General features: G+C 36.1%; 1 protein-coding gene and 1 long non-coding RNA gene across 6 annotated transcripts; both read left to right on the top strand.

The window, feature by feature from the left end:
• Positions 1–2,196: 2,196 nt before the first annotated feature.
• Positions 2,197–7,637, top strand: LOC112288931 (disease resistance protein RPP2B-like). Of its 4 annotated transcripts, XM_024533686.3 has the most exons (7): positions 2,197–2,316; positions 2,443–3,064; positions 3,442–3,485; positions 3,737–4,367; positions 4,657–4,954; positions 5,343–6,023; positions 6,286–7,637. In XM_024533686.3, exons 2-5 carry the CDS (start codon positions 2,990–2,992, stop codon positions 4,948–4,950), a joined length of 1,044 nt encoding a protein of 347 aa, XP_024389454.1. In that variant the 5' UTR covers positions 2,197–2,316; positions 2,443–2,989; the 3' UTR covers positions 4,951–4,954; positions 5,343–6,023; positions 6,286–7,637. The 4 variants fall into 4 exon arrangements, with proteins under 4 accessions (XP_024389454.1, XP_090110125.1, XP_090110124.1 ...); XM_090253999.1 differs by lacking the exon at positions 2,197–2,316 and having other exon boundaries at positions 2,346–3,064; positions 6,383–7,637; XM_090253998.1 differs by lacking the exon at positions 2,197–2,316 and having other exon boundaries at positions 2,346–3,064.
• Positions 7,638–18,655: 11,018 nt separating this feature from the next.
• Positions 18,656–20,549, top strand: LOC112288381 (uncharacterized). 2 transcript variants are annotated; one of them, XR_016505332.1, is made up of 2 exons: positions 18,656–18,975; positions 19,777–20,549. It is a non-coding gene; the product is annotated as an uncharacterized LOC112288381 (long non-coding RNA). The 2 variants fall into 2 exon arrangements; XR_002971540.3 differs by having other exon boundaries at positions 18,658–18,975; positions 19,772–20,549.
• Positions 20,550–24,745: the final 4,196 nt, after the last annotated feature.

Genomic DNA, 24,745 nt, shown 5'->3' with positions numbered 1-24,745 from the left:
CCTCTAGTTATTTGTAAATCCACTCTCAAATGTCTTTACTGCAAGATGAAAAAGCAACTTGTCCTCCAAATCTTCATTGGTTGCTTGCAAAAATAACTTAGTCTTCCTAATATCCAATAGTTGCTTCTCTTGCCATGGTAATTAGCCAAACTTCTTTTCAAATTCTCTTATTAATTCATTTGGAGTCATTTGATTTCCTGGTCTTTGTTCAATCCACTTCAAAAATGATCTTTTGGTCATTCTCTCTCAGTCTTCTTCAAAAAAACTCATCCTTTAAAAGCTCCTCAAATCTGCTCCATGATGTAATTCCTTCATGCAACTCTTGCACCCTCTCCTTGATTTCAGATATTATTGCTAAATCAAAGGTGATAATCATTTTCACCTCTAAAACCTGATGTATCTCTATTTCACATGTATAAACCTCCAAGAACTTAATGATGTTCCTCCCATCAAATCTCCCAATCTTATCTACCACAGATTGGAAGGCTTTGGAGGTGCTCTTATCATCACCTTGCACTTGTTGTCTTTCTTCTATAAACTGGGCAAATGCCCTAAATAAATCTTCAGCACCTATTGCACCTAGTAATACAATCTCTGGGATTTGATTTCCCATCTTTACTTGTTGAGTAATTAATGCCTCAAGGCTCTCTTAGTAGAAGCACCAATTATGTTGGGTTAGAGAGAGTTTGTCTAAAAAAAGCGCTAAGCTTCTGATTGCCACTAAATACTCAATCAAGATCCAAATATAACAAGAACTCTAAATTTATATAAAAGTCTTTTTCATAGATATTACACCCAATACATAAGTTTTACCTTTACTAAACACTCAAAATATAACAAGTATTCTAAAACCTTCATTCACCCACAAAGAGGGAAGTGTTTTTGAAACTCAACCAACCATAACTTTTGATCCAATCGTTCAAATTTGCTAAAATTTTACATGAAACATTGATATACTTTCAAAAACTACCACAACAAATTTCAATTGCAAATTCGTTACGGATCTTGAGATATCTTGAAAATCCTAGCAATAGCTTCAAATCCTAGCTTACATACACCCGTGTGCAATTTTCTTCATATCTCACAAAGTATGTACTCAAACACTATGAAACTTTGATCTTTAGCTTCTTAACTTGATAACACACACTTGTGGAAATTTTGAGCCAAAATTTCGTCCAAAAACTCAAGTTATGGCTCTAGCCATTACTATCAACAAAACGACTCACTTACTGCCTTCAACGCCTTATAACTCCTTCATCCGAACTGAGAACTTGACAATCAATATACAAAAATTGTAGCCAAAAAAGTGCTCTCTCCAACCTCAGTCACCGATCGTTTGTTGCTCTCTGTACGCGCGAGTTATGCTCAAAAGAGTAACAGTAGGTCTGAAATAGACACCTCAACTTTGAGCGCCTATATCTCCTTCATAGAAACTCGAAATCACACAAACTCTTCACCCAAATTATACCCAAAACCCTGAACTTGCTGACCCTAGCCTCCAAAACTCAAATTACTTTGAAAGAAGAACCCTAAATCCTAATAAGGCCTCGGGCAGCCTCCTTGAAGCCCATTGGTCATGACATTCGACCAATAGGGATGAAAGTCTTCACCCCTTGTCTTTATTCATCCTCACTTTGTCTTCATCCTTCCAAATAGGCCTCTTAGTAGTTTAATTCTTCTTCTTTAGGCCCCATACTTCTTTCAAGGCTTTATACTAAATATTTAGGTTCTATATAATTTAAATTCCATAACTAAATTAAGTAAAAAATTTAAACAAGATTTCTTACATCAACTCTCTTTAATTTATTTACTAACTATTTTAACCCACATTAAGATTTACAAACATAATATATGTTTTAATTAATTTTTACACACTGTAAATAATTATAGTACGACAACACCAACTTGTTGCTCAAAACAAAGTTGAGCTTACCTACTGCCCAACACAAAATATGTACGCAGACATCCTCACGAAGTCACTCACTGGGCCGAAGCTTGTACAGCATTTACCCATGCTTGGCCTGCTTGGAGGAGAAACCCCACGTTCGTGAGATCCAGTGCGTGGACCAGGACGGCGACCTCATGGTTGACTTCAGGGAATTCCAGGCGCTCATGAGCAGCGCTGTGGATGACTGTGCCTTTGTACTTTGCCACGGCTCTGCTACTGTACTGAATGCTTCAGCATCCACTGAAATCGTCATCGTGGATGAATGATGCGCATGAGTGAAGGACTCCGTGTCAGTCACGACGCGGAGGTGATTTTTACCATATTTCCGAGAAAGCGGTTTCGCTGATCTCAGAAGAGCAGCTTTTGCGGTGAGTCGATCCTCTGGTGTCTCTCAAGATCTAGGCTGTTTATTGGTTATTCTTTCATCATCATGTTGATGGCTATCGCTTGCAACCAATTCTAATCTCGAAGGTGGATTCTGTGCATGCACACAGGTGACGTGAAGTTGATTCTCTTCGCATAAGCTTGTGAGTATCTTGTGAAGTGTGTCAACAGCTTGGAGCGCCCGATTTGCTTGTCAAGGGTTTTCGTTTCCAACCGTGATCCACTGGTGTGTTTATTTGGAAGGTTGTCACTGTGGTTGAGGGTTTGATAGAGTGGATCAGAATCTGTCTGACCGTTCTCAAGCACCTCAGAAATACATCATAGTCACAGATTTCGGTCTCACCGACTTCAAGCGACTTGTGCTTAGAAGATCCTTGCGGTGAAATTTTCAGAGGTTGTAATGTAGCATCATGTTGCGTAAAAGTTTGTGTCGAATAGTTTGTGATCGTAACTCACAGGACCGAATTGTATGTCGTTAAGGAGTACCATGTTTTTGTGGTATTCTCCGGTAGCCTTGTTGAACTTTTGCAGAATAAACGTTGGATAGTAGGTTTTCCGTTTTTTAACAGATTGTTGGTGGGGAACGCATAAATTCAAGCACTTCTACTTCCAAATGCAATTACCTTATTAATCACCGTGTGCGCTTAAATAGTACCCATGGAAAATAAGCTGGGTATTCTTGACTCGAAGAAGTCGCCTGATCTGGATGTGCGGCTCGACGAGGTGAATGAGGTGAACTATCACATCCTTCTAAATTCTTTGATTTCCCAGTCTGGTAAAGGTGTTTTAGTTTGTGTTGCTGATAATTTTTAACAGTGCACGCTTCATTTGTTAAGCACAGTGCACATCTTATTCCGTTGAGCAGCGTCACGGCAACTTGTTGAAGAGATCTGTTGTACCCTCAGTCTTGTCAACCACTAAACTAATCTTGATCCACGTTCAGTAGTCTGCCACGATCAAGGCCGAAGAAGTACTTTGAAGTGATCTGCTCCTTGGTAACGTGGGTTCGTTGTTAATTGTCAATTAGTGATAGCATGCCATCTGAGAATAGTTCTGTCATAGATTTGTACTGAACGGGGCTGACATTATGTTTTGACTGATATCATCAGATACCATCCATATTTTCGTGTCACCATCCCACAGAAGCAAAGAGGTACTCAACGTCTTTCACACTTGTCAAAAAATGTACTATTTGTGCCAAATGCCACCCTGCAGATCAAAGTTAGTTTTAGAGGTACTTCATCATTCATTCTTAATAGATATTGTGCAGTAAAGGTACATATTCCAGGTCCATCCGGCAGCCTAGTTGGGGAACTCAAATAGTGGTCCAAGTTCATCACATACCCTGGGCTCAAAGAAGAGGAATTTAATAGGGTCTCATATTTACTACATTGTATCATGCAGGTCCAGTTTTCAGCTGCACGAGACAAAGCACAAAATCTTTCTGAGTCACTCTGGAGCGGAGAAGAGTTTTGTGGAGCAGTTATGTGTGGATCTTGAAAGATCGGGCTATTTCTTTCCATTTTTCGACCAAAGAAGCCACAGCTTGCCCAAAGGCGAGACTTTCGCAACTCTCATTTTGCAGGCTGCGAAGCAGTGCCATGTGGCTGTTACCGTTCTGTCGAAGACATTCCTAACATCAAAATGGCCGATGATAGAGCTTGGAGAATTCTACAAAGCTCGTAATGCCGGAAATCCACCCCCGTATCTACTGCCCCTCTTTTTCAAAGTATCGATCAAAGATCTCGATGAGCAATCAATTGAAAAGCTATGGATGCCCACATGGGAAAAGTTTCACGCTGTTGACAAGAGAATTGACTTGGGCTTGTGGAAGAGGGCTGTGAAAGCGCTGTCTGGGACGAATGGTTTCATTTTTGAACAGGCAAAGCCATTGGAAAGCCCACCTACTGGAATTGTGTACCGGTCGGAGGTGGATTATAGGAGTGCTGCACGAGAAGAAATCCAGAGACTGTCACCTCCAGACCTTCTATATGGTAGTCGCAGTACCATGGTTGGTTATGAGCGACTTTGTCAAGTAAGTGTACTTGATCAGGAATGGTACGATTTCTGATTGTTAGCAGCAACGGGTGGAAAAACAAGCGTGATCATGTGTTGACTTGTTACGACTGAATCCTTTTAAATTCATTTGTGCGAACTGCCTCGTTTCGCTGTATACTATTCATGGTTTCATTTCTTTCAATTTGGAACTTTGAAATCATACAGAGTTCAAGAGCATTTGTTATTCTCACTTGGCAATTATTAACTTCGGCCTCGCTCAAGTTACATTCTGAAGTGGGACTTGTGGCTGCATCATTTGCCCGCAGATTTTGTCGAGTCAATTCGTAGAGGAAAATGAGACAGGACTGTTGCTGTTGGGCTTGTATGGAATGCCCGGCCTTGGCAAGACAACAATGTCCAAGGCCATAAGTGATTATTTTCAAACTGAGTTTGGGATGACCAGGGTGTGTCGTCTGGAGTTGAGTAATGTGTCCACCACAAGATCTCTTTCTCAAGACGAATATATGAAACGTAAGGCGGAGATTTTGATGCATCAAAAGGAGGTTTTGAACAAGCTGTGGTGTGGAGGCTCGTGTTTTGAATGCGATATCGGATATTGATCAGGTACATTCACAACCTTATCTAAAATGATCACGCAACGTGATCTCTTTCAACTATGATGTGATGACAAACATCTGAATATGGATCTCAAATGAAATGTCATGTTGGTATGTGAGGAATCTGATAGTGTGTATATTTAAAAGAGTCCGTTGAACTATCACAACAACTGCATAGCTTGTTATGTTATCATCTTCTAAAAAGCACTATGAATAAATTATATTGGTCAATCCCTATTATTTTGGCTATTGAAAATTATCTAACTTGTAGCTAATTCTTATAGCTTCTTTCAGTTTGAAGTGTAACTTCTTTACGAACTCGTATTGGCCAATATAACTAATTTGGCGATCAGTCGGCTTGATGAGCTCTAACTTGATGTGTCCTGTTATGACAGGCAAGGAACTTGATGCAGAAGCTTTTAAAGCTAGACAAGGAAAGGGATCAACAACCTGTGCCGGGGCTTCTAGTCATTGACAATGTTGGTAGTGACAACCAATCTTACGGCGCAACTCGAGAATATCTTCGGGCTGGATTTCCCCCCGGGAGCAGAATCATGGTTACATCGAGAGGCCATAATATTGTGGAGTCGTTACTCCAAGATACCAGATTTTGCAAGCCAGTGCCAGATTTGACGGATGAGGAAGCACGGACTGTTTTCTTGAACATTGCGGCCTCTGGAACGAGTGTGTTTACGCTTACAGATGCAGACTCGAAACGGATCCTTGGATTATGTGTGAACCAATGTCGATTTTCAGTGGATGGAGCGTTCAGGAGTGATGCGCAGTATCATCCCTTGGCATTGAAAGCACTTGCAAATTTTTGTCAGAGTGAAGAATTCAGGAAGAGATCTTTATCAAGTTGGGAGGAAGAATTGAAGGCTTTTAATCAAGGTTCTTGCCCCGGTCTGTTTGACATATTGGAATTGCAATTTACGAGCATGGATCGAGAAACTGAGCAGCTCATCTTCCTGGATATTGCCTTGTTCGGAAGAGAGTGGTATTTAACAGGTGGTAGTGGTTGGTGGAGCTGGCTTGCACAATTGCATAACACCGATTCAGAATCTGTGAAGAGGGTTGTAAGTATATTTCTTTGCCTTGATTTCAACGTGGTAAAATTGTTTTCTTGAAAAGCAGATAGCACTAAGGATTTGTTTAATAGGCATGCTGAGATCATTATTTGTGCTTGTTATCTTCGACATCATTAGCTTCTCGGAAATGCTTACTTTGAGCAGCTGTGTTTGGAATATGTGGGTTTGGAGACGTTAGGCTTGTGCATGCTATGTTCGTTTTTGGAACGCAGAATTAATGGCACGGTAATGTCACCAAATATATGTGCAGGTGCGCCAACTAGAGAAGTATGGCGTAATATATCGTAACAAGGCTTTGACGATGCATCAGCTCTATTGAGAATTTGCGGTGTGGTTTGTGACTATAGGCAACTTCCGCGAAAATGAATGGTGCGTCTCAGAACCGTATCATATTCGAAAAACAAGAATACGAGTGATGAACTTGAAGGGTGAAATTGCAGCAACGCGTTTGAAGAGAGAATGGAAAAACCTTGTACTACTTCAGCTGCATTCTTGCACCGACATAGAGAAGCTGAATCTTGAAAAATTGGAAAGTCTTTGTCATCTGGAACTCATCAACCTCACAAGATTGAAGGCACTTATCCTTGCACCAGAGAGTGATCTCTTACGATTTGTGTGGCTGTCGGGCTTGGATTCATTACAGCATCTACCTGATTTCAACACTTGTTGCCCAAATCTGCAAGTGATGATAATTACACGATGCTTGACCATGAATGTGCCTTTTGGAAGAATTACAGAGTGCAAAAAACTCAAATCACTTCATGTTGACACTGGTCTTTACCAAGCGCTAGGCCCTGAGGTGCCAGGAACATCACTGGGTTCAAATTTGATGAAACTTGAGATTAGCATCTTGAAGCAAGCAAGCGAAGAGTATGTGTTGAACCTAGAAGGCTTGGGGCGTTGCGACAACTTGGAGTGGCTTATCCTAAAAGATCTTCCTGTAAAATGGATCTCCGGTCTTGAAGAAGTGAAAAGTTTGCAACGATTTGGAGGTAGAGCCATCTTTTACAACTGTGGCAACCTTGAACAGGCTCCAGAGGGTGCGTCTGAGATACATAACGTGTACAAGATCACTTCACCTGATGGCTATTTGTGGACTACGCATCAGTGGAAGGAAGGAACTACGAGAGCAGGAGTGACATCTCATTATGTTGATCGTTGGGGCAGAGATGAAGATTTTTGTGATTATGGAGATGTTCCTAGATATTGGATTCATCAGCCACAGTGGAATATGAACAGTAACATATGAAATTTCTAACTTCAAGTGGCAAAATTTACGTGATCCTCAAGTTCAATGTAAACATGATGGTACCGTGTGGACTATGATAGATGATGGTAGCGTGTGGCCTATTATATAGCCAATTCCTCCTTCACATAGCACCTGATGTAGCATCAATATCCTGCTTACAAAGAAATTACTGGTTGCCAGAGTTGCAGACTTTGGCCTGTCTAAACTTCTGAAGACAGACCATCAAGATGCTTCGCATGTAAGTGGTAGGGGCTTTCTTGATCCAGAGTAAGATTATCCCCTGAATATCTAGGTCAACCAGAGTGGTTTCATATCGCACCTGAAAACTTGGCTAGTTTTGATTTTGATTTTCAGATCTGTGCTGGGTTTCAGATACCATGAGATGGGAATGCTGATTATTAGAGGTTAAGTGGCAGACTTCTTGGTGGGCTAATACTATTTAGTCATGGAATCATGTATTTTCAATATTCACAAAGTTGATCATGACACTACGACATGCAAGGTTGAAGACAAAAAAAAAAAAAAAAAAAAAAAAAAAAAATTGGTGTATTAATATGAGTCTGTTTTATATGATAATATCTTAGATTATAGAAACACAACTATACAAAACAAGGGCGGAAATTTACTAAGGTTACTCTTTTTTGGGCAAAAAAAATATACCCACGAGTATATTTGATTTGGAGCCCTTTGTAAAATGGTTGTTGAATGTCAACCGTCCATTCAAAAAATCTGAAGATATCATGGCCACCAAAATGTTAGATGAACAAAAGATCTCTTGGACAAAATGCTGATTTTTTGGACTTTGTGTAGTCAGGACACATGTCATTCTACAGCTGGCCCAACCCTTTCGCGAGACAAGTATACTGCATACTCCAGAGTATGAAAAACATACCATAAGTACCAGGGAATATATTTGCTCAAACAGTGCTCCAAAAAACTATAAGTTGGAGCTGTCCGCTGCTCTAGGTGGTAGCCGAGTCGCCTTGGGTCTATCCGGATAGTCTACCGACCATATCCGATGCACCACACTTTGACAATTATCCAGATTTGAATCAAATTGCCTCTTATTCTAGATTGTCGGGTTGTTATTCTTTACAAAGTAAGTGACCACCGATTCTGTTAAGATTTTTAATCTTTAATTCCTTTAATTTTGATATATCTAGAAATGTTGCAATCTTTAATTGTGTCACAAATATATCTATATAATTTGATAATTATTTAGATAATATGAGTATGTAGAAGTAAATTAAATTAAATAAGTATAATAATATCTTATGGAAAACTTTTTAGAAGCTTCATAGAAGCTGCTTTACTTTTAAGCATATTTATAGGTGAATGGTAGATTAAAAACTTGGCCAACAAAGTAGCCATGTGTTGACATATTGACCACTTGCAATATAAGTTAGACATGTGGTGTACATTTGGAAAACTTGCCTTACAAATTAAACATGTGTCTTATAAGTTGGACGCATATTGGAGGTCTTATAGCTTATCATTGTGTAGTTCTTAATTAGAAAGTATATATAGAAAAAAGAGTAAGGCTTTTTTTATTCTTATCAATTTTTTTTTTACTTTTAGTCTAGTTTTAAGAATATTTAAGTTTTTTTAGTATTTGGCAATAGCTATTCTATTATTCTTCTAAAATATACATACTTCTTTATTAATATTTTGTCACTTTCTTTTCATACATATTTTATTAGTTTATGCATCTTCTTTTAGTTTGTATCCTTGACATATTAACAAAAGCGCACATATAATATGAAAGCTTTGTCTTTTCTTGATTAAGAGTGGATTACCCCTTTTTATTGATAAGACATAAGCATATTAGAAGTTGTGGATTATCCGCTTATAAAATAAAACTTGTTCCTAGAAATTTTTCTTTTGAAAGATTTATTTTGCATTTCTTGAGTAAAAATAGATACTTTCTTTTTTATTGTGTTATCATGGTAGAACTTATTAAAATGAGGAGTGCACAAATGCATTAAAAAATAAAACAGTTGATGCTTTCAATGCATCAACTCAATTCACTACCACAAGGATCAACAAGATTAATAAGAAGTGACAATGTCAAAATAGAGAGAGTTTGTTTCAAGAAAGCATTGGATCTTTGGCTACCACTAATTATTCAACAAAGTTTGAAAATAACAAAAATCCTCCCAAATATAAATAAAAGTCATGCCCATAGGACAATTATATCCAATATATAAGCTTTAAATTCACAAAACACTAAAATATAACAAAATGTTCTAAACCCATATCCACCCATGAGGGGGATTTTTTTTCCAAACTTAAACATTACATATCTCTTCATCCAATCATCTAAATCAACTCATTAATTTGTATAAAGTACTGATGTCTTCTTAACACCTACCAAAACAAATTTCAATTGTAGATTCACTATCAATATTAAGATATCGTTGAAATCCTAATAGTAGCTTCAAACCCTTCTTTACATACACCCCCATGAAAAATCCTTTATATCTCTTAGCTTTAATGCTCAAATGCTATGAAATTTGTTGTATAGCTTGTTAATATAATAGCACACATTCTTAGAAATTTTGAGCCAAGAATTCATCTGCAAGCTTAAGTTATAGCTCAAAACATCCCTATTCACAAATTGGTGTATCTATTGCCTTGGAATTGGATGCTCTATGTTCAACTCCTAATATCTCTTTTGTATAAATTCCAAACTTAGAAATTTCTTTGTAATAGATGTAAATCTTAAAAACACCTTTCCAATTACATTTTCTGATCTCCAAAAGCCTTTGAACAACTCCGCCAAACCTCAAAAGAGTGATAGTATGTACCAAATCCACTCCTTAACTTTGAACAATTATATCTTCTTCACCTTAATTTCAAATCTTCTAAAATTTCCACTCAAACTATACCTAAAATCCTAAACTTTACAATCCTACCTCTTAATGTATAAAATGCCCTTTTTGAAGTTGCCAAAAATCCTCTTATGGTCGCAGACCTCTTATGGTTGAAGCCCATTGGTCATGGTTACTGACCAATAGAGATGAAGCACCCCATCTCTTGTCGTTATTCATTCATATGAACTTCTTAGTAGTTTGGTTCTTTAATTTTGGACCATGAAAACTCTCTTAAGTCTTTGCATTAAAAATTTAACTACCAAATGGTATAAAATCCATAACAAAAATAGAAATTAAATATCAAAATAAAGCATCTACTACCAACTTTCTTTTTAATCCACCTACTATAATCTTCTAACACATATTAAAGTTTACAAATATTTTATGTTGTTTTTTCTAATTGATTTTTATATACTATAATCATTTACATCATGACAAAAATATGGAAATGATTAGAGCATCTTCAACATTTATACCAAGCCATACCACTTCACCTATGATAGAACATGGCTCAAGCATCAGGGAACCAAAAATCACTATGCTTGAGAAGTTTGATGGCATAAGATCAAAGTTTCAAGGATAAATCAATTAAGTGCAACTAGTAACTGAACTTCAACCTTAAAGTTATTCAATTCAAGGATCATAAATCACTTTTATTAAATCACTACTTTTGTGTTCTGTATTATTGTGGTTTTTATCTTTTTTTGAATGACGTGATCCAATATTAAATAAATTAGAGGCATTTTAGTGGAGTTTTAATTTATATATTTATATATATATATATATATATATATATATATGATACAACTCATGTTACAACCAAAAAAATCCATATCTTACAACAAAATAATCAATCAGTGACATTATATGCTTCACTCAGCAATAGAATGATGATGCACTCAATAGTCAATTTAAATATAGATTACAATATAAGGTAAAAAAATTGATGTGCAACTTACCCAATCTTCACACATTGAGTCAAGCAATTTATTTTGTTTTGAAGTGTGACAATTAATTTTTTGAAATTTTAATCTAAAATGCCATATTCATTAAATTGGGAAAAAATGCACATTTTGAGATTGAAAGCCTACTATTACGGAGTACTAATCCATAGATAATTATTGCAAGCAAAGATAATGGAAGCACATTTGTATGAAAGAATATTGTGGAGCCACGACAATTATAACCAACTAGATGTATCAATTCATATGAACAACTCACATACACACACTAATATGACCCAAAAAATACATTATAGAAGAATGATATGATTATTGATAAACTGGTATGTATTACAAAATGCTATAATATTTCCATTTTATGTTATAGTATAAATCTAAAAATATTTATTTATAGATTAATTGAATCGAGTTAATATATTTATAATAGAAGATTCACTATAATAGCCTCCATACTCATACATCCATTGTTGCACCAATTTTGCTACTTGGTCTATTTGTAGTAGCCTCCAACGACTTAAGCTTCACCTCTTATGCCTTCACTTTTGCATATTCTCTCATAATTTTGTTGCCTTGACAATATGGTTTAGGATTATAACCTAAATCCATCATCTTCTCGTTTTGTATAAACGATCATAGATGACTACTTTGGTCCATTGTCATTTTTTGACCTCCAGTAGAATTAGAGACATCCAAAGAAGATTGTGACCTTGTCGACAAGCTTGGAAATTTTTGATATGCAAACCTTGATTGAGGCGGCTTAAAATTCAAAGATTGTGTATGGGATCCGCTTTCAATTATGGCTAATCTGAGAAGCACTACATTGTCTTGCAATTGTGTGACTTGAAGACAATTGCGATTGGATGATATACTAGTAGAGGGAGGAGGCATATGATGGACAAGTAAATGCCCAATTTCCTTTGCTGGGCTGGCATCAAGTGACACATCTATGTATAGCTGCTGTTGAGGAGTGGCATTAATTCCAAGCGTCAACAAGGGTGATTGCTCTCGGACAAGCATAGAAGAAATTTGCTTAAGAAGTGAAGGCAATCACAAAGGTGTCCTCCTCAGACCTTGGCTTGAGCGACTGTCATATCTTTTGGAGAAGTCTATAGTTGCAGATGCAGTATTTGTGGCAATGAACATAAGAAACGGCTTTGAATGATGGGATGGGAAGAAATCTCCTTGTAGAGACTCAGAGCAATAAAGCAACAAACTGAGATTAGAAGCCACCATACCATGACTTCCGTCTCCCTTAAAAAGAAATGGATCATCAGGAATCTTTATAACCTATAAAGTATTGAAACAAGAAAAGTGTTTAGAATAACATCCCTATTTTACTATACTTGAAATTTACATGCGATGGAAGGATAAATACAAGCAGCATTAAATAATGAATAAACTAAAAAAAAAGGATGCTGCATGGTATTAGAAAAAAAAAAAAAAAAAAAACATGTTTCATATTTATTAACAAATGTGGATATATATAATTATGAATATAAAAGTTCTTTATAAAAATTCTTTACACATTTATATAGAGTAGTGTACAAAACAACTACATTTTAAAAAGAAAATCCCCCTCCTTCCCCCCTCGCTATCTAACATCTAGGATGACAACGTTGGAAATTTTGTACACCACCCTGACATTCTTTGTGGAGAGAACCATGCTACAAACAATATAATTCATCAGATGGCTATTAGTTGCTAACAGAGGACCTCTTATCCGATTCCTATAAACATACTCCTTCAATTGCCTAAAATGACACTTGACATGTAGGCGTCAAAGCCAAGAAATAAGATCCTGAAGTAGGAAATTATCATCTTGAGCTTGGTAAATCCACAGATGTAGGGATATGGCGTTTCCAACATTGTTATAAATATTTTTCTCCGAACTATTGTCTATGAAAAGAGTGTTGTTGGAATTAAAGACATCAATTTTTGAGAGACCATCAAACAAAATATGAGCCAAGGTCTTCAAGAAGATAGCCTTCCTAGGATTGTCAGATGCCATCAAATACTTGTTGCGCGAGGTCTCGATCTTTAAGCAACTCTCTTGATCAAAAATGGCATCTGGAGAGGACATCCTTTGGAAGAAGAATGCTGCAATTTCCATGAGGGTGGACTTCCTTATTGAGCTCCAAAGGACTACGTGTGAAATGAATTCTCTCATGCTCACCAAAAAATCATGCAAGCAAGGGCAAGTATAAACAGCCTTCGACCGTATCAAAGCAAAAATAGTGGACAAAAATTGGTTTCGATCTCGAAGTGATGTCGTGTTGTAAATGGTTTTAGTATATAAAAACCAACTAAAATACTTAATATATTTGTAAGTTCTATTGTGATTTAGAACGGTTAGTAAATTAATTTAAATAGAATTGTTAGAAATTTTATTTTGGTTATTTTTTTTCTATTTTTTTTATTATGATGTTTAAATTATATGATGCCTAGACATTTAGTTTGAAGTTTTAAGATTTAAATATAGGCCTAAAGATGAAATTCTAAACCACCAAGGCACATATATGGATGAATGAAGACAAGGAATGTAGAGCTTCATCTCTATTAGTCAATAACCATGACCAATGGAATTCTAGTTCATTATCCATAGCCTTCTTAAGGTATGGAACAATTTCAGAGAGGCGATTAGAAGAACAAAGGTTAGGATTTACAACTTTAGGTATTTGTGTATAATCTGAGTACAAAAATGAGGCGATTTGGAGTTGGGATGAGAAAATTATAGTTGTTCAAAGTTAGGATAAAGATTTGGTACATACTCTCACTCTTTTGAGGTTTTGCAGAGTTGTACAAAGGTTTTTGGAGATTGGAAGGTGCGGCTAAGAAGGTGTTTTCAGGACCTACACCTTTTAGAAAAGAATTGATAAGATTGGAGTTAACGTGAAGGAGATATGGCTAATTGAAGATGGAAGATAGAAAGCTAGAGTTTGAAGAAGGTGCACTTTGTAAAGATTCGGGTTTTGAGCTATAACTTGAGTTTAAGGAAGAATTTGAAGATGGAACTTTCTATTAATGTACTTCATGTTATATAAAAGCTATATATAAAACTTTTGTGTCCTTTGGATATTGGATTTTTTAGTTATAATAGAAATTGTACATGGATGTCTTTAAAAATGGTGTTATAAATACCAATTAGAGTTTGCAAGATATCTAAAAATTAACTCAGAATTAATAGTTGAAATTTGGTGTAAAAATTGTCATAAGTACATTAATTCTCTTGATAAAATTTAAGTTGATTTGGACAGTCGGATTAGTAGATATGAACTATTAAAGTTCAAAAAAAGTTTCTCGTAAAGTGAAACAAGGATTTGAAGTTACTGCAAATTTTTTTGAAGATATCCACTAATCGAGAAAGAATCTAAGGTTCAATATTTTTTTGTGGTAGCAGTTAAAAGAATGATCTCTCTACTTGTAAAAATTTAGCACAAATCAACGGTTAGATCAAGAATTATGAATTTTTCTAAACTTTGGCAATTAAAGTCCAATATATAAAAGGGTTTTAAGTAAACGTACTAAGTAAATATCTACAAAGTTTTGCCTATTTTTGAATCCAACGAGAGACCTTGGGTCTACTTAAAATAAACTTTTGCCATGACAGTGAGAACTTGGGATGGATTTTTGACGCTAAAAAAGCCGATCTAGTCTCACAAAAGGTGCTGTTAATGTCGAGAACAAGATTTAGTCACTTCAAAGGCCTCATGTTTTCAATATCAAAAACACTACGGAATAGATGGTCCTGAAGATAAGATAAGTAAAATTAATAATCAATGAAAAGAAACAGTTGGAATTACCTGATGAAAGGCAAAAGAGATATATAAAAGAAATTGTCAATGATGCCATAAATTGTATCCCATACATCAATAGAGGAAAAATTTCTCATTTGGAGAATTTACCACTATTAGACAGTGAACAATCTCATCCACTCTCAACTGAGAAAATAAATGAAACAGCAAATAATAAATGAAAACTGTCAAATATCTTAATAAATTAAAAAGAAAAAAAATTATATCAAAATGTTCATTTGAACCAAGATTACACTTGCAATCCTAACAAAATTGTCTACACACTTCCAAAGATTCCAAGGTAGTTTCGTACTTTGATCAATCAAAATTTGTGAACGTTGGATCCCTACGTGCCAACATATCCAAATAAGATCTTAAAGCCACTAAAACCAGACTAGAAATACAAACCTTCCATCAAGTCATGGGGAGACAAACAAAGAGTTGAGAGAAAGGCAAGCCAACCTTGTCAACGTGAGATTGGTGCATCTCGCCACCTTCAAGAGATAACTTGAAGTCCACTTAATCTTCAATCTTTACAAACTCATCATCTTCTACAACCAAGCCGACGGATATACCATTCTTACAGTGCTCTCCACAAGGTTCATCTCAATGCAAATGATGTAGATCAGTCGAACCAAAGAATCTCTCCTCTTAGGATCTCTCTACAAAGAAAGTCAAAGTTGAAGCAACCACAAGAGTCACTTGAGAAACAAACTTATCCTCGACTTGAGGATAAGTGGAAGTTGGCACCACGACAAAATTCGGCAAGCCTGATAGAGATAGCGCCGGTGACATCAATGCAGTCTAAGAAACATTGGCTTGAAGAAGCAACAAAGCCATCTATTGCTTGAACTGTGCTTGAAGTTTAGCCTTCAGTGTTGCCGCTAAGCGCTCTTTATCTCTCAAGGCTTCTTGATGTTGTTGTATCATCGCAGCTTCCATCTTTGCTTGTTTACGCTTGAAAACTTTGAGCTGCTCCTAGAGATCTTATTTTTCCTTCTGCTCTTGAAGTTGCATAATGAACATGTGTTGGAAGTAATCAGCTCCGGGTTCATACTTCACAACATTGCGAAGGAGAGGGACTTTTCTAGGTGCATTGAAAAATAATTTTTTATTGACACCCAATGCAACTGTCTTATTCAGATTCGTCTCAACTAGTACTTCAACCTCAGTGGGATCTGTCATTCGTTGCCTTTGTAATAGATATTGATCACCGTCATCATCACTCAAATCTCCAAGATTAATGATAGGAATTTCTTTGGAATAAGTTAAGGATGTTCCCAAAATTTGTGTATCGTTGCTAGAAGCCCCAATGATAGTAGTTTGGCATTCAACACTAATAGCCAATTGCGCATGTCCAAGATTGACAATTTGGAGCTCAGCACTCTGATGTAGAAAAAGCTTGCGAAAAGACTCAACTACTTGAGCATCGAGAGCTGTTAGATTAATTCATGGCACTTAAAGCATCAGAAGGAGAGAAATGAGATGATGGTCCACCTTGGTTAGCATCGACTTACAAATCATTAGCAGAGGAACTTCCAATAGTGTTATCCACGTCAAAATCCACTTGGACCATAGTGTTAGAGCGCAATATAGAAGTATCGACCACAAATAGTGAACGTTGTACTTCATTGGTTGAAGTATTTAGACTTGAAATAAATCCACCACTGCATCAAAGAGACGAGGCAAAATCACGGCCGAATCCACTAAGAACCGACTTTGCAACGATGGCTGAGGATGCTTTATGCTGTCAAGGAACTAACTCAAAGTAGGTGCAATTTTTGTGAATGAAATCATTTATTTCTAACCTCAAATATTCTTTTGCAATGAAATCATGTAGTGAACGAGATTGCTTATCGATAAGCTCGTAGAATGATGTCCCATGCATCTGCAAGTAATCCATACATTTAAAAATCAGTATTTGAAAGACAATGAAGTGAATCTAATGTACCATGTTCAATCCAATACATCATTTTTTTGAACCAAAATAGAGTAAAAAAATCAACATGCAGCTCAATTCTATCCTTGACTTGAGAATAAAAGACAATACAAAAAGAAACATATGAAATACTAAAATAGACAACTTATAAGATTTGCAAGCATAAACTTCAAAGTAGATTACACTCCATATATCCTTTCCTTGCAATTGCAGAAGTCCACTAGAAGTTTAAGATAGAACTTCATCTGCAATTCAGAGCCGATCATTGCATAACACACCTCCAAGTACTTGTATTTTTTTATATAATATAATACATCGGCAGTAGAGTGTTTGGGCTACACCTTTCCTCTTAGCAAAGCCGCCTGTGGATTGTCTTTCTTAATTAAAAAGAGAAGTGTACCACAGAGAACTTCTCCCTTGAAGTCCTATAATTGAGGTGTTCGTTTGACAACGACATATACATAGAGGATTTCAGATGGTATTCTTGCATTTGCTTCTCTAAGACTGGTAGATCTATTTCAAGTTCAGGGTTTACAAGATTCCTATTAGTATGCTTCTCTAGGAAGCATTCCCATAGCTAGAAGACGTCATTGGGAAGCGTTATCACCTTGATTTCATTCATAATATCCGACGTCTTCTTTACATGCTTTCTTTCCTTAATGAGGTCAATATTTTGGAAGCGGGCCACGATAAGCTTACCAAATTACCTGCAAAAAAGGAAAAATGATACTTGGTAATTAAAAAACACCAACGTCTTCAAAGAAATCCATATCGCCTATTCTTGAATCAAAGATAAAATGATGACCAAGAAGAAATGACAAATTTGCATCCTTGAATCCAAGTCTAACACGAAGCAACAATAGAAAGATCAAGCAAAGAATCAATCATCAAAGCAAAACAATTCCATGAAGATAATTTCATATCCTTGATTTGAAGAAAAAAATAATTGAGAGCATCCTACTGTGTATTTAGTAGGATTGTTGTGAGCTGTCAAAACAGCTCAATCTTTTATTTTTACTTCAAATCAATTAAAATTCAATAGTTAGGATAAACTTAAGCTAATTAGGACTTATGGGTGGCTAAAATCCTTGTTAAATGGATTATTTTTTCCAAATAGATATTCTTACTATTCTAAGAAATAAGCTCAATAAATTAATAGAAAATTTAGATGATAATATAGTATATTATCTAAATTTAATAATAAAATGACTATCTTAAGTTAAGATCAATTATACTAGCTTAATCTGTTATTAGAAAGTAGTAGAATCCAAAAAAATGGAAATTCTATGAATTTTGGTAATTCTCAAAAATTACCAACTTTTAATTGGTTTAAGTCAAAATTGTTTGGCAAATAGTGATTTTAATCACCGTATTAAAATGCATCTAGTTGAAGAAAATAATGTGAGTTTATTTAGGTTATTATTATTATTTAATTCAATTTAGATTAAAAGGTAGTAGTAAGAAGTTCTTGAAGTATTTTAGTAAAATTACAATAGTCAAAAATTGTAATTAGTAAATTGATTAGAACATAGGTTTTTAAACTTGGATTTGGACATACAAATAGTCAATCCTAGGATAAAAACGTGTTTTAAACACATTGGTGGTGTTAGTTTTGCTGAAAAAATAGTCTATTGTTAGTTATAGGCGAATTCAGCCCTGAAATCGGGCTTAGGCTTAGAGGCATTTTGGGCCCTTGATCTTGATTAAGGATTTGTAGATTAAGGGTGGGGATGTGGCCGCCACCCTAGGGCCGCCTTGCACTTGGTTAAAAGGAGCTTGGGTGGCCATTCTCTCCCTCTCCTCTTCTCTTGGGCGAAGCCATGGCAATTTGGTTCCCCACCTTATCATTTTCCTTGAGATACGGTTCCTTGCATTGTAAGCTAGATACTTAGAAGTAGGACGTGAAAATTTAGGAGTAGTTGGATCTTGTTGTTAGCTTTCCATAGACATCAAGCACACTTGAATCCGAGCTAAGACAAAGGAGTTAGGACGATTTTACTGCCAGGGGGTCTTCTGCCGGGCAGATTCGAAGGACTCACTTTGAAGGGCGATTGCTGGCGGACCACAACGCGTTTGGAGCTGAGTTTTGGATGCTGTTAGATCTTGAAGTTAGCTCTCCAGAAAGTGTAAGCGCGCTCAAAACCAATCAAGGACAAAGCAACAGCAGCTGTTTTAGTGAAGGGGGGTCTATTTCGCGGATTGGAAGCATCAACTAGGTTATATATTTTCTATTTTTACTTTTATCTTTCCATAATTTTAACTTTTATCTTTATCTTTACATTTTACCTTTTTAATGGTCATCTCACTTTAATTTTATATTTTTACTTTTTACTATTTATCTTTTACATCTTGTTTTGACCTCTTACTTTCACCATAGTTCTGTTATCATTGTCATCCATCTATAAATCCAATGGCACATTGCTTGGAAAGAGTTTAGGTGATAGTATTACAAATGCTAACAACAAAAATACTAAAAAATCTAAAAACAATTAATTTGAAAATTCAGTTATAAAAAAATATCAAAAAATCAATGTGGTAAGCTTTTTGGCTCACAGTCGTATACAACACCGTTTCCCCGTGCTACCCTCTCGTTCTGCTGGAAGCTGGGTCTTCTAGAATCAAGCTAGATCCGTCGACAGCTGGAAATCTGGTTCCCTCATGTTGGCTGCGCGTGATCGAGGTGATTAGTATCATTGTAGAACTTGGAAATCCTCTGCAGCTTCAGAGGATCTTTAGTCCGTACAACATATGCATTTCATTGTTGGGGTGCCTTTCTCTGCTCCTCTCCACAATCCACATTCTCTTGCAATCTCTGCGAGGCAATCGTGCTGTGATGTCCATTGATGAGCATGAACTTGCAGTTCTTGATTTCTTTCCAACTCTCCAGTTTCTTCTTCGTCGGCTCACCATCGTCATCCACAGGACAGACGTAGGTCTTCTGGCGCTAGTTTACCTCTCCAAGCTGCACGAGGAAGTCCATAGTGCTCCTCACAATTGCCTCCTCCAGGCCTCGGATCACAAACTAAGGTTTTGCCAGGACGCACTTCCCAATGTTCATTGAGTGCGTCGTGATTTCAAACGGAAAACAGCCTTTGCACTCTTCCCAAAGCTCTCGCTGAGCATCCGTAATTTTCTGGAAGCTGGTCCAAGACCAACTCGTGACCCTGAAGGAGTTGCTGCTCTTGTCATCGTGGATGTTGAGCTGCCCCCACCACTGGACCTCCATTTCTTTGCCGTCGGCTCACTTGGTGTTTCTGGGGCTGTAGACTGGCGCCTTAAAGGAACACGACATGCGCTCCTGGGCATAGTTGTTTCTGAAGTCGTGGGTGTTCCGGCCCCAGCTCGTCTCAAATGTTGATGACGGGAAGGAGTAGGGATGACAGGAACAGGCTTGGCTTCAAATGTTGACATTAACTGCAGAATTTGCCTCAGCCGCTTGTTCACTTTCTCTGCATTATCATTAGTCCATGGCTCAAACTTCAGGAATGCATCCTTCAGGGCACCCAACGAGTTTCTCTGTAGAGCAATTCCTTGAAATCGAACTGCCCACTAGATGATCCCACTTTCACAACAATCAAATGACAGTGAGGCAAGTCATATCCGGCTTCATCAAACACTTGGATGCCTAATACAATGTACTCCCTCCGCTGATGCTCCACAAATGTCACCCTCTCCTTTCGGTCAAGGTGCACGTACGGAGTATCACCTCTCTCTCTATGCATTATTTGCACATGCTTCCCACATCTTGAGAGGGACTAGCTCTTCATGCAGTCCTTGAACATCCACAGTTGTCCATAATTTTCAACAACGTCGTTGATGAAAGGCTCTGGTTCCAAGGGATTTACAAAATGTTCCAAGAAGAAATCCGATGCACAGTAGTTGTAATTGTCCGCCACATCCATTGCAGTCATCTGCAAAAATCAATGAAACTACGTGAATTCATTCGGAGATTTTGGTATTTAGATTATTGAATGCAAGTTATCATTGTGACGAGAATGGAACTGCTCTCATCGATAGCAGTAATGACATTGTATCCTTAACTCGAGGATAAATCTGTCTCAAAATTCTTAGCCGCTTAGGAAAAGATTGCAATGAATCGTGGGACATATAGAAATAATGGATTCTGCATGTATTGATACTTGGAGTTTATTAGAATTGTGTGAGGTGATAAGATTTTCTCCAGACCACTTAGATCAGTTCTTTGTTCGTATGATGCTTAGATCATGAATTCAAAATTTTAGTTGATTCGTTGAGACATTTTTCCTACTACTGTATATCCTCGACTCGAGGATACATCCGAGCAACTATGTATCAAAGGTATCCTCGGGTCGAGGATAAATATTTGGAAGCGTGCCAAATATTCCTTGGGTGGTGGCACTTCTAACGATATGTTGTAGAATCTGAGAAATCAAAGATAAATTATCCTTGATTTGTTGTAGTTCAAAGATATGCAATTCACATTCTTAGTCCTCCCGTACGCAAGCACAAAATACAACAATCATTAACTGTAACAACGGAACATGTTGTCATACTGTAATTACTTACAGTATGTAAAAATATATGTTTATGTTTATGAGTCTATAATGAACATGAGTTTATAATAAACATATTATATGTTTATGAGTCTAGATGTGTGTTAGAATGGTTAATAAATCAAATTAAAAATGGTTGATAGAAGAAACTTTATTTTATTTTATTTTTACTTGTTTTGATTATGGTATTGAAAAATTATAAAATCTAAATGCTTAGTATGAAGCTTTGAAAGAAGGTGGGAGCCTAAGGATGAAAATTTAAGCTAGCAGGAGGCTAATTGGGAGGGATGGAATCAAGGCATGGTCGGATGAAGGCATGGTCGGATGAAGGCAAGCAATGGAAAACTTCATCCCTATTGGTTGAATACCATGCCCAATGGGCTTTGAGGAGGCTTCCCGCAACTTTAACAAGGGTTTCGACAGTTTCAAGGAGGGCATTACAAAATCAAAAGCAAGGGTTGTAAATTTTAGAATTTTGGCTACAATTTGTGTACAAAAATTAGAGAATTTGGAGTTAAGGTAAAGAAGTTATAGCCGTTTGAAGTTAGGGTGTCAATTTGAGACATACTGTTACTCTTTTGAGTATAGGAGGAGTTGTACAGTAGCTATTGGAGATCGGAAGGCGTGGCTAGAACGGCAATTTTAAGACCTACATCTTTGATGAAAGAATTGTTGCATTTGGAGTTCATATAAAGGAGCTATAAGGAGTTGAAGGCGGCGCTTCTAAATCAAAGGTAGTAAGTGGGCGGTTTTGTTCATAGTAATGATTGGAGCCATAACTTGAGTTTCTAGACGAATTTATGGCTCAAACTTCTTGGAGAATGTGACATATTGTGTTGAAAAGCTATACATACAAATTTCATGGCATTTGAACTTATAGTTTGTGAGATATGAAGAAATTTGTATGCGAGTGTATAAAGACTAGGGTTTGAAGCGATTGTTAGGGTTTTCAAGATATCTCAAGATTTGCAATGAATTTGTAGTTGAAAATTGTTGTGGAGGTTGATAAGAATACATCATTACCTCATGTAAAATTTTACTATGTTTGGACGGTCGGATCAGGAGATATGAGGTGTTGAAGTTCGGAAAAAAAATCCCCCTCATGGGTGGATAAGGGTTTAAATCAATTTGTTATATTTGGATGTTTTGTGAACTTAAGGCTTATGTATTGGATGTAATTGCCTTATAGGCAAGACTTTTATATAAATATAGGGAGATTTTGTTATTTTCAAACTTGGTTGAGTAATTAGTAGCAGCTAGAGGCCCAACGCTTTCTTGAGGCAAACTCTCTCTACCCCGAAAACATGATTATTAAAGAAGGGCATGTATGTGCACGGTACACTACCAAAAATCCTACTAAGTGTTGATGCCGACCTACGACCTTCTACACTAACGTGCACACGAGAGTTGGCTATGAAGTTGTAGCAATACAATACGGCAGCAACAACAAAAACTCTCTTCAACAGTGCGTGCACAGATATGCACACAAGAGTTGGCGGTGAAGTCGTCGCAATACACTAGGGCAACAACAAAAAAACCCTCTTTAAAGTTGTTTACGGCACAAAATAGTGCATTTCTTGTCCACACTTAAGACTTCCCAAAATTAAGAACTCATATGCCACAATGTTTTGAGAGAACCTCCTATCTTAATAACTATGTACAAGAGAACCTATACAAAATCCACAAGTATAAAAACACGAGATGTACAAGGTACGGGCGAGAAGAGTTCTGAGTATGCACAACGAGAACATAATGAACAATACAGCCAATATCTCAACAACCACTACCAAACAAAGAAGACGACGTAATTTTAGGCAGACTATTGTTGAACCGGGCAATTGGGCAGTCCGATACAACTATTTATATATCAATATATATATATATATATATATATATCCATATGTATATAGATATGTGTATATACATATATAAATATGCTTGTGCATACCTGAATATATATACATATCCATATATATTCCATATTTTGGGTCTTTCTAAATAGAAATATATATATGTAAAATTTTGTGATGCATAAAAAATTCTATGGTTTTAAGCTTTAGAAGCCTTGATTCAAAATAATTTTTTAGGTCAGTAGAGCATCTTCTCAATCAAATTTTTGTATGTGGATAAACATTTTGTAGGTTCTAATGGTTTTTCTTAGTAGAATGAATGATTTATACTAACATCTTGAAATATTGATAAAATCACATTATATTTTGATTTATGTAAAAATACACATCCAATATCGTCTATTACAAATTATAATGTTTTAACATTTCAATTTGAAAGCTTTCTTCCAAGTTGTCTTGAAAACTTCATTATTGAAATGGCAATGTACTATTAAGAATTTATAATGAGATATTCTTATTCTATTTGTAGTAGTCTTTTCTAAATAAAGTAAAAAAGAGGAAGAAATTATCATTGTTGTTGTAATTTTTGTAATGATTTGTGTTTTTAGCTTGTAATCATCTCAAACAAATATTGTATATAATTATGTGATAGAAAGTAGTAAAATTAAACTTTTGTTCAATGTATTTCAAATGCATGTCATAGAATATAATTTTGTTTAGTTCATGGAACTTGAGATTATGACTTTAATCTTCAATGCACTGAATTTAATAATTAAAATACATGTGTCAATGACATCATTAAGGAAGAAAATGATAATTACATCCTTACAATACATGGTATTATAATAAATTAGCACTTGTATTAATATATACTCTTCTTGATGAGTGAAGATGCAATCTTCATTAATACTTCCATTCAGTGAGTTGTTCTTGAAATGTGACATTAAATAGTGATGAAAATTTCAACTTCTATTTTTAGTATTATAAACTCATTATAATCTGCTCAAATTATATGTTATATCATTGAAATGAAGCCCTAAAAATGTACAAATATTCCTATTTTAAGAATGATGGCACAACTACATGAAAGTTGATTGTGATGACAAGAAAAATACAACCCAATCGGCCAAGTAAAGAAGGCATTTTGAAATTCGTCTTTTATAGTGTTCCCGCCTACTTTTGTAGACGTCGTATGGCGTGAACTTCTACCTAGGAATACACTAGGTACCTGGTTGTGGAAAGTTTATTTGAAACCTTTTTGGCTAAACTCCAATAAGTGATTTGTCTTTAATAAAAGGACAAATAATACAAAATATTCCAAAAGAGAAGTTATATAAATAAACCCTCTTATATTCAAGTAGGTTTTTATAAAAAAGGATTCAAAGTTCTACAAAAATCCTTCAAAATATATTTTCCTGCAAAAGAATTATTCCTTGTTGTACTTTGGAGTTCAATTACTCTTGATTCAACCATTTAGTTTCTATGAAATCTTCTTCAAAGTGTAGAAAATCCTC

The sequence above is a fragment of the Physcomitrium patens genome, chromosome 11, assembly GCF_059467195.1.
Source record: "Physcomitrium patens ecotype Gransden chromosome 11, ASM5946719v1, whole genome shotgun sequence".
NCBI lineage: Eukaryota > Viridiplantae > Streptophyta > Bryopsida > Funariales > Funariaceae > Physcomitrium > Physcomitrium patens.
Note: the sequence above shows the minus strand (reverse complement) of the source record. Positions and strands in the feature narration are given on the sequence as shown.

Excerpts from the sequence above, each read along its gene's own strand:
- LOC112288931 (XM_024533686.3), top strand. The coding sequence starts at position 2,990 with ATGGAAAATAAGCTGGGTATTCTTGACTCGAAGAAGTCGCCTGATCTG. Across the intron at positions 3,065-3,441 it reads GGCTCGACGAGGTGAATGAG|ATACCATCCATATTTTCGTG; the intron begins GTGAACTATCAC and ends TGATATCATCAG. Across the intron at positions 4,368-4,656 it reads GTTATGAGCGACTTTGTCAA|ATTTTGTCGAGTCAATTCGT; the intron begins GTAAGTGTACTT and ends ATTTGCCCGCAG.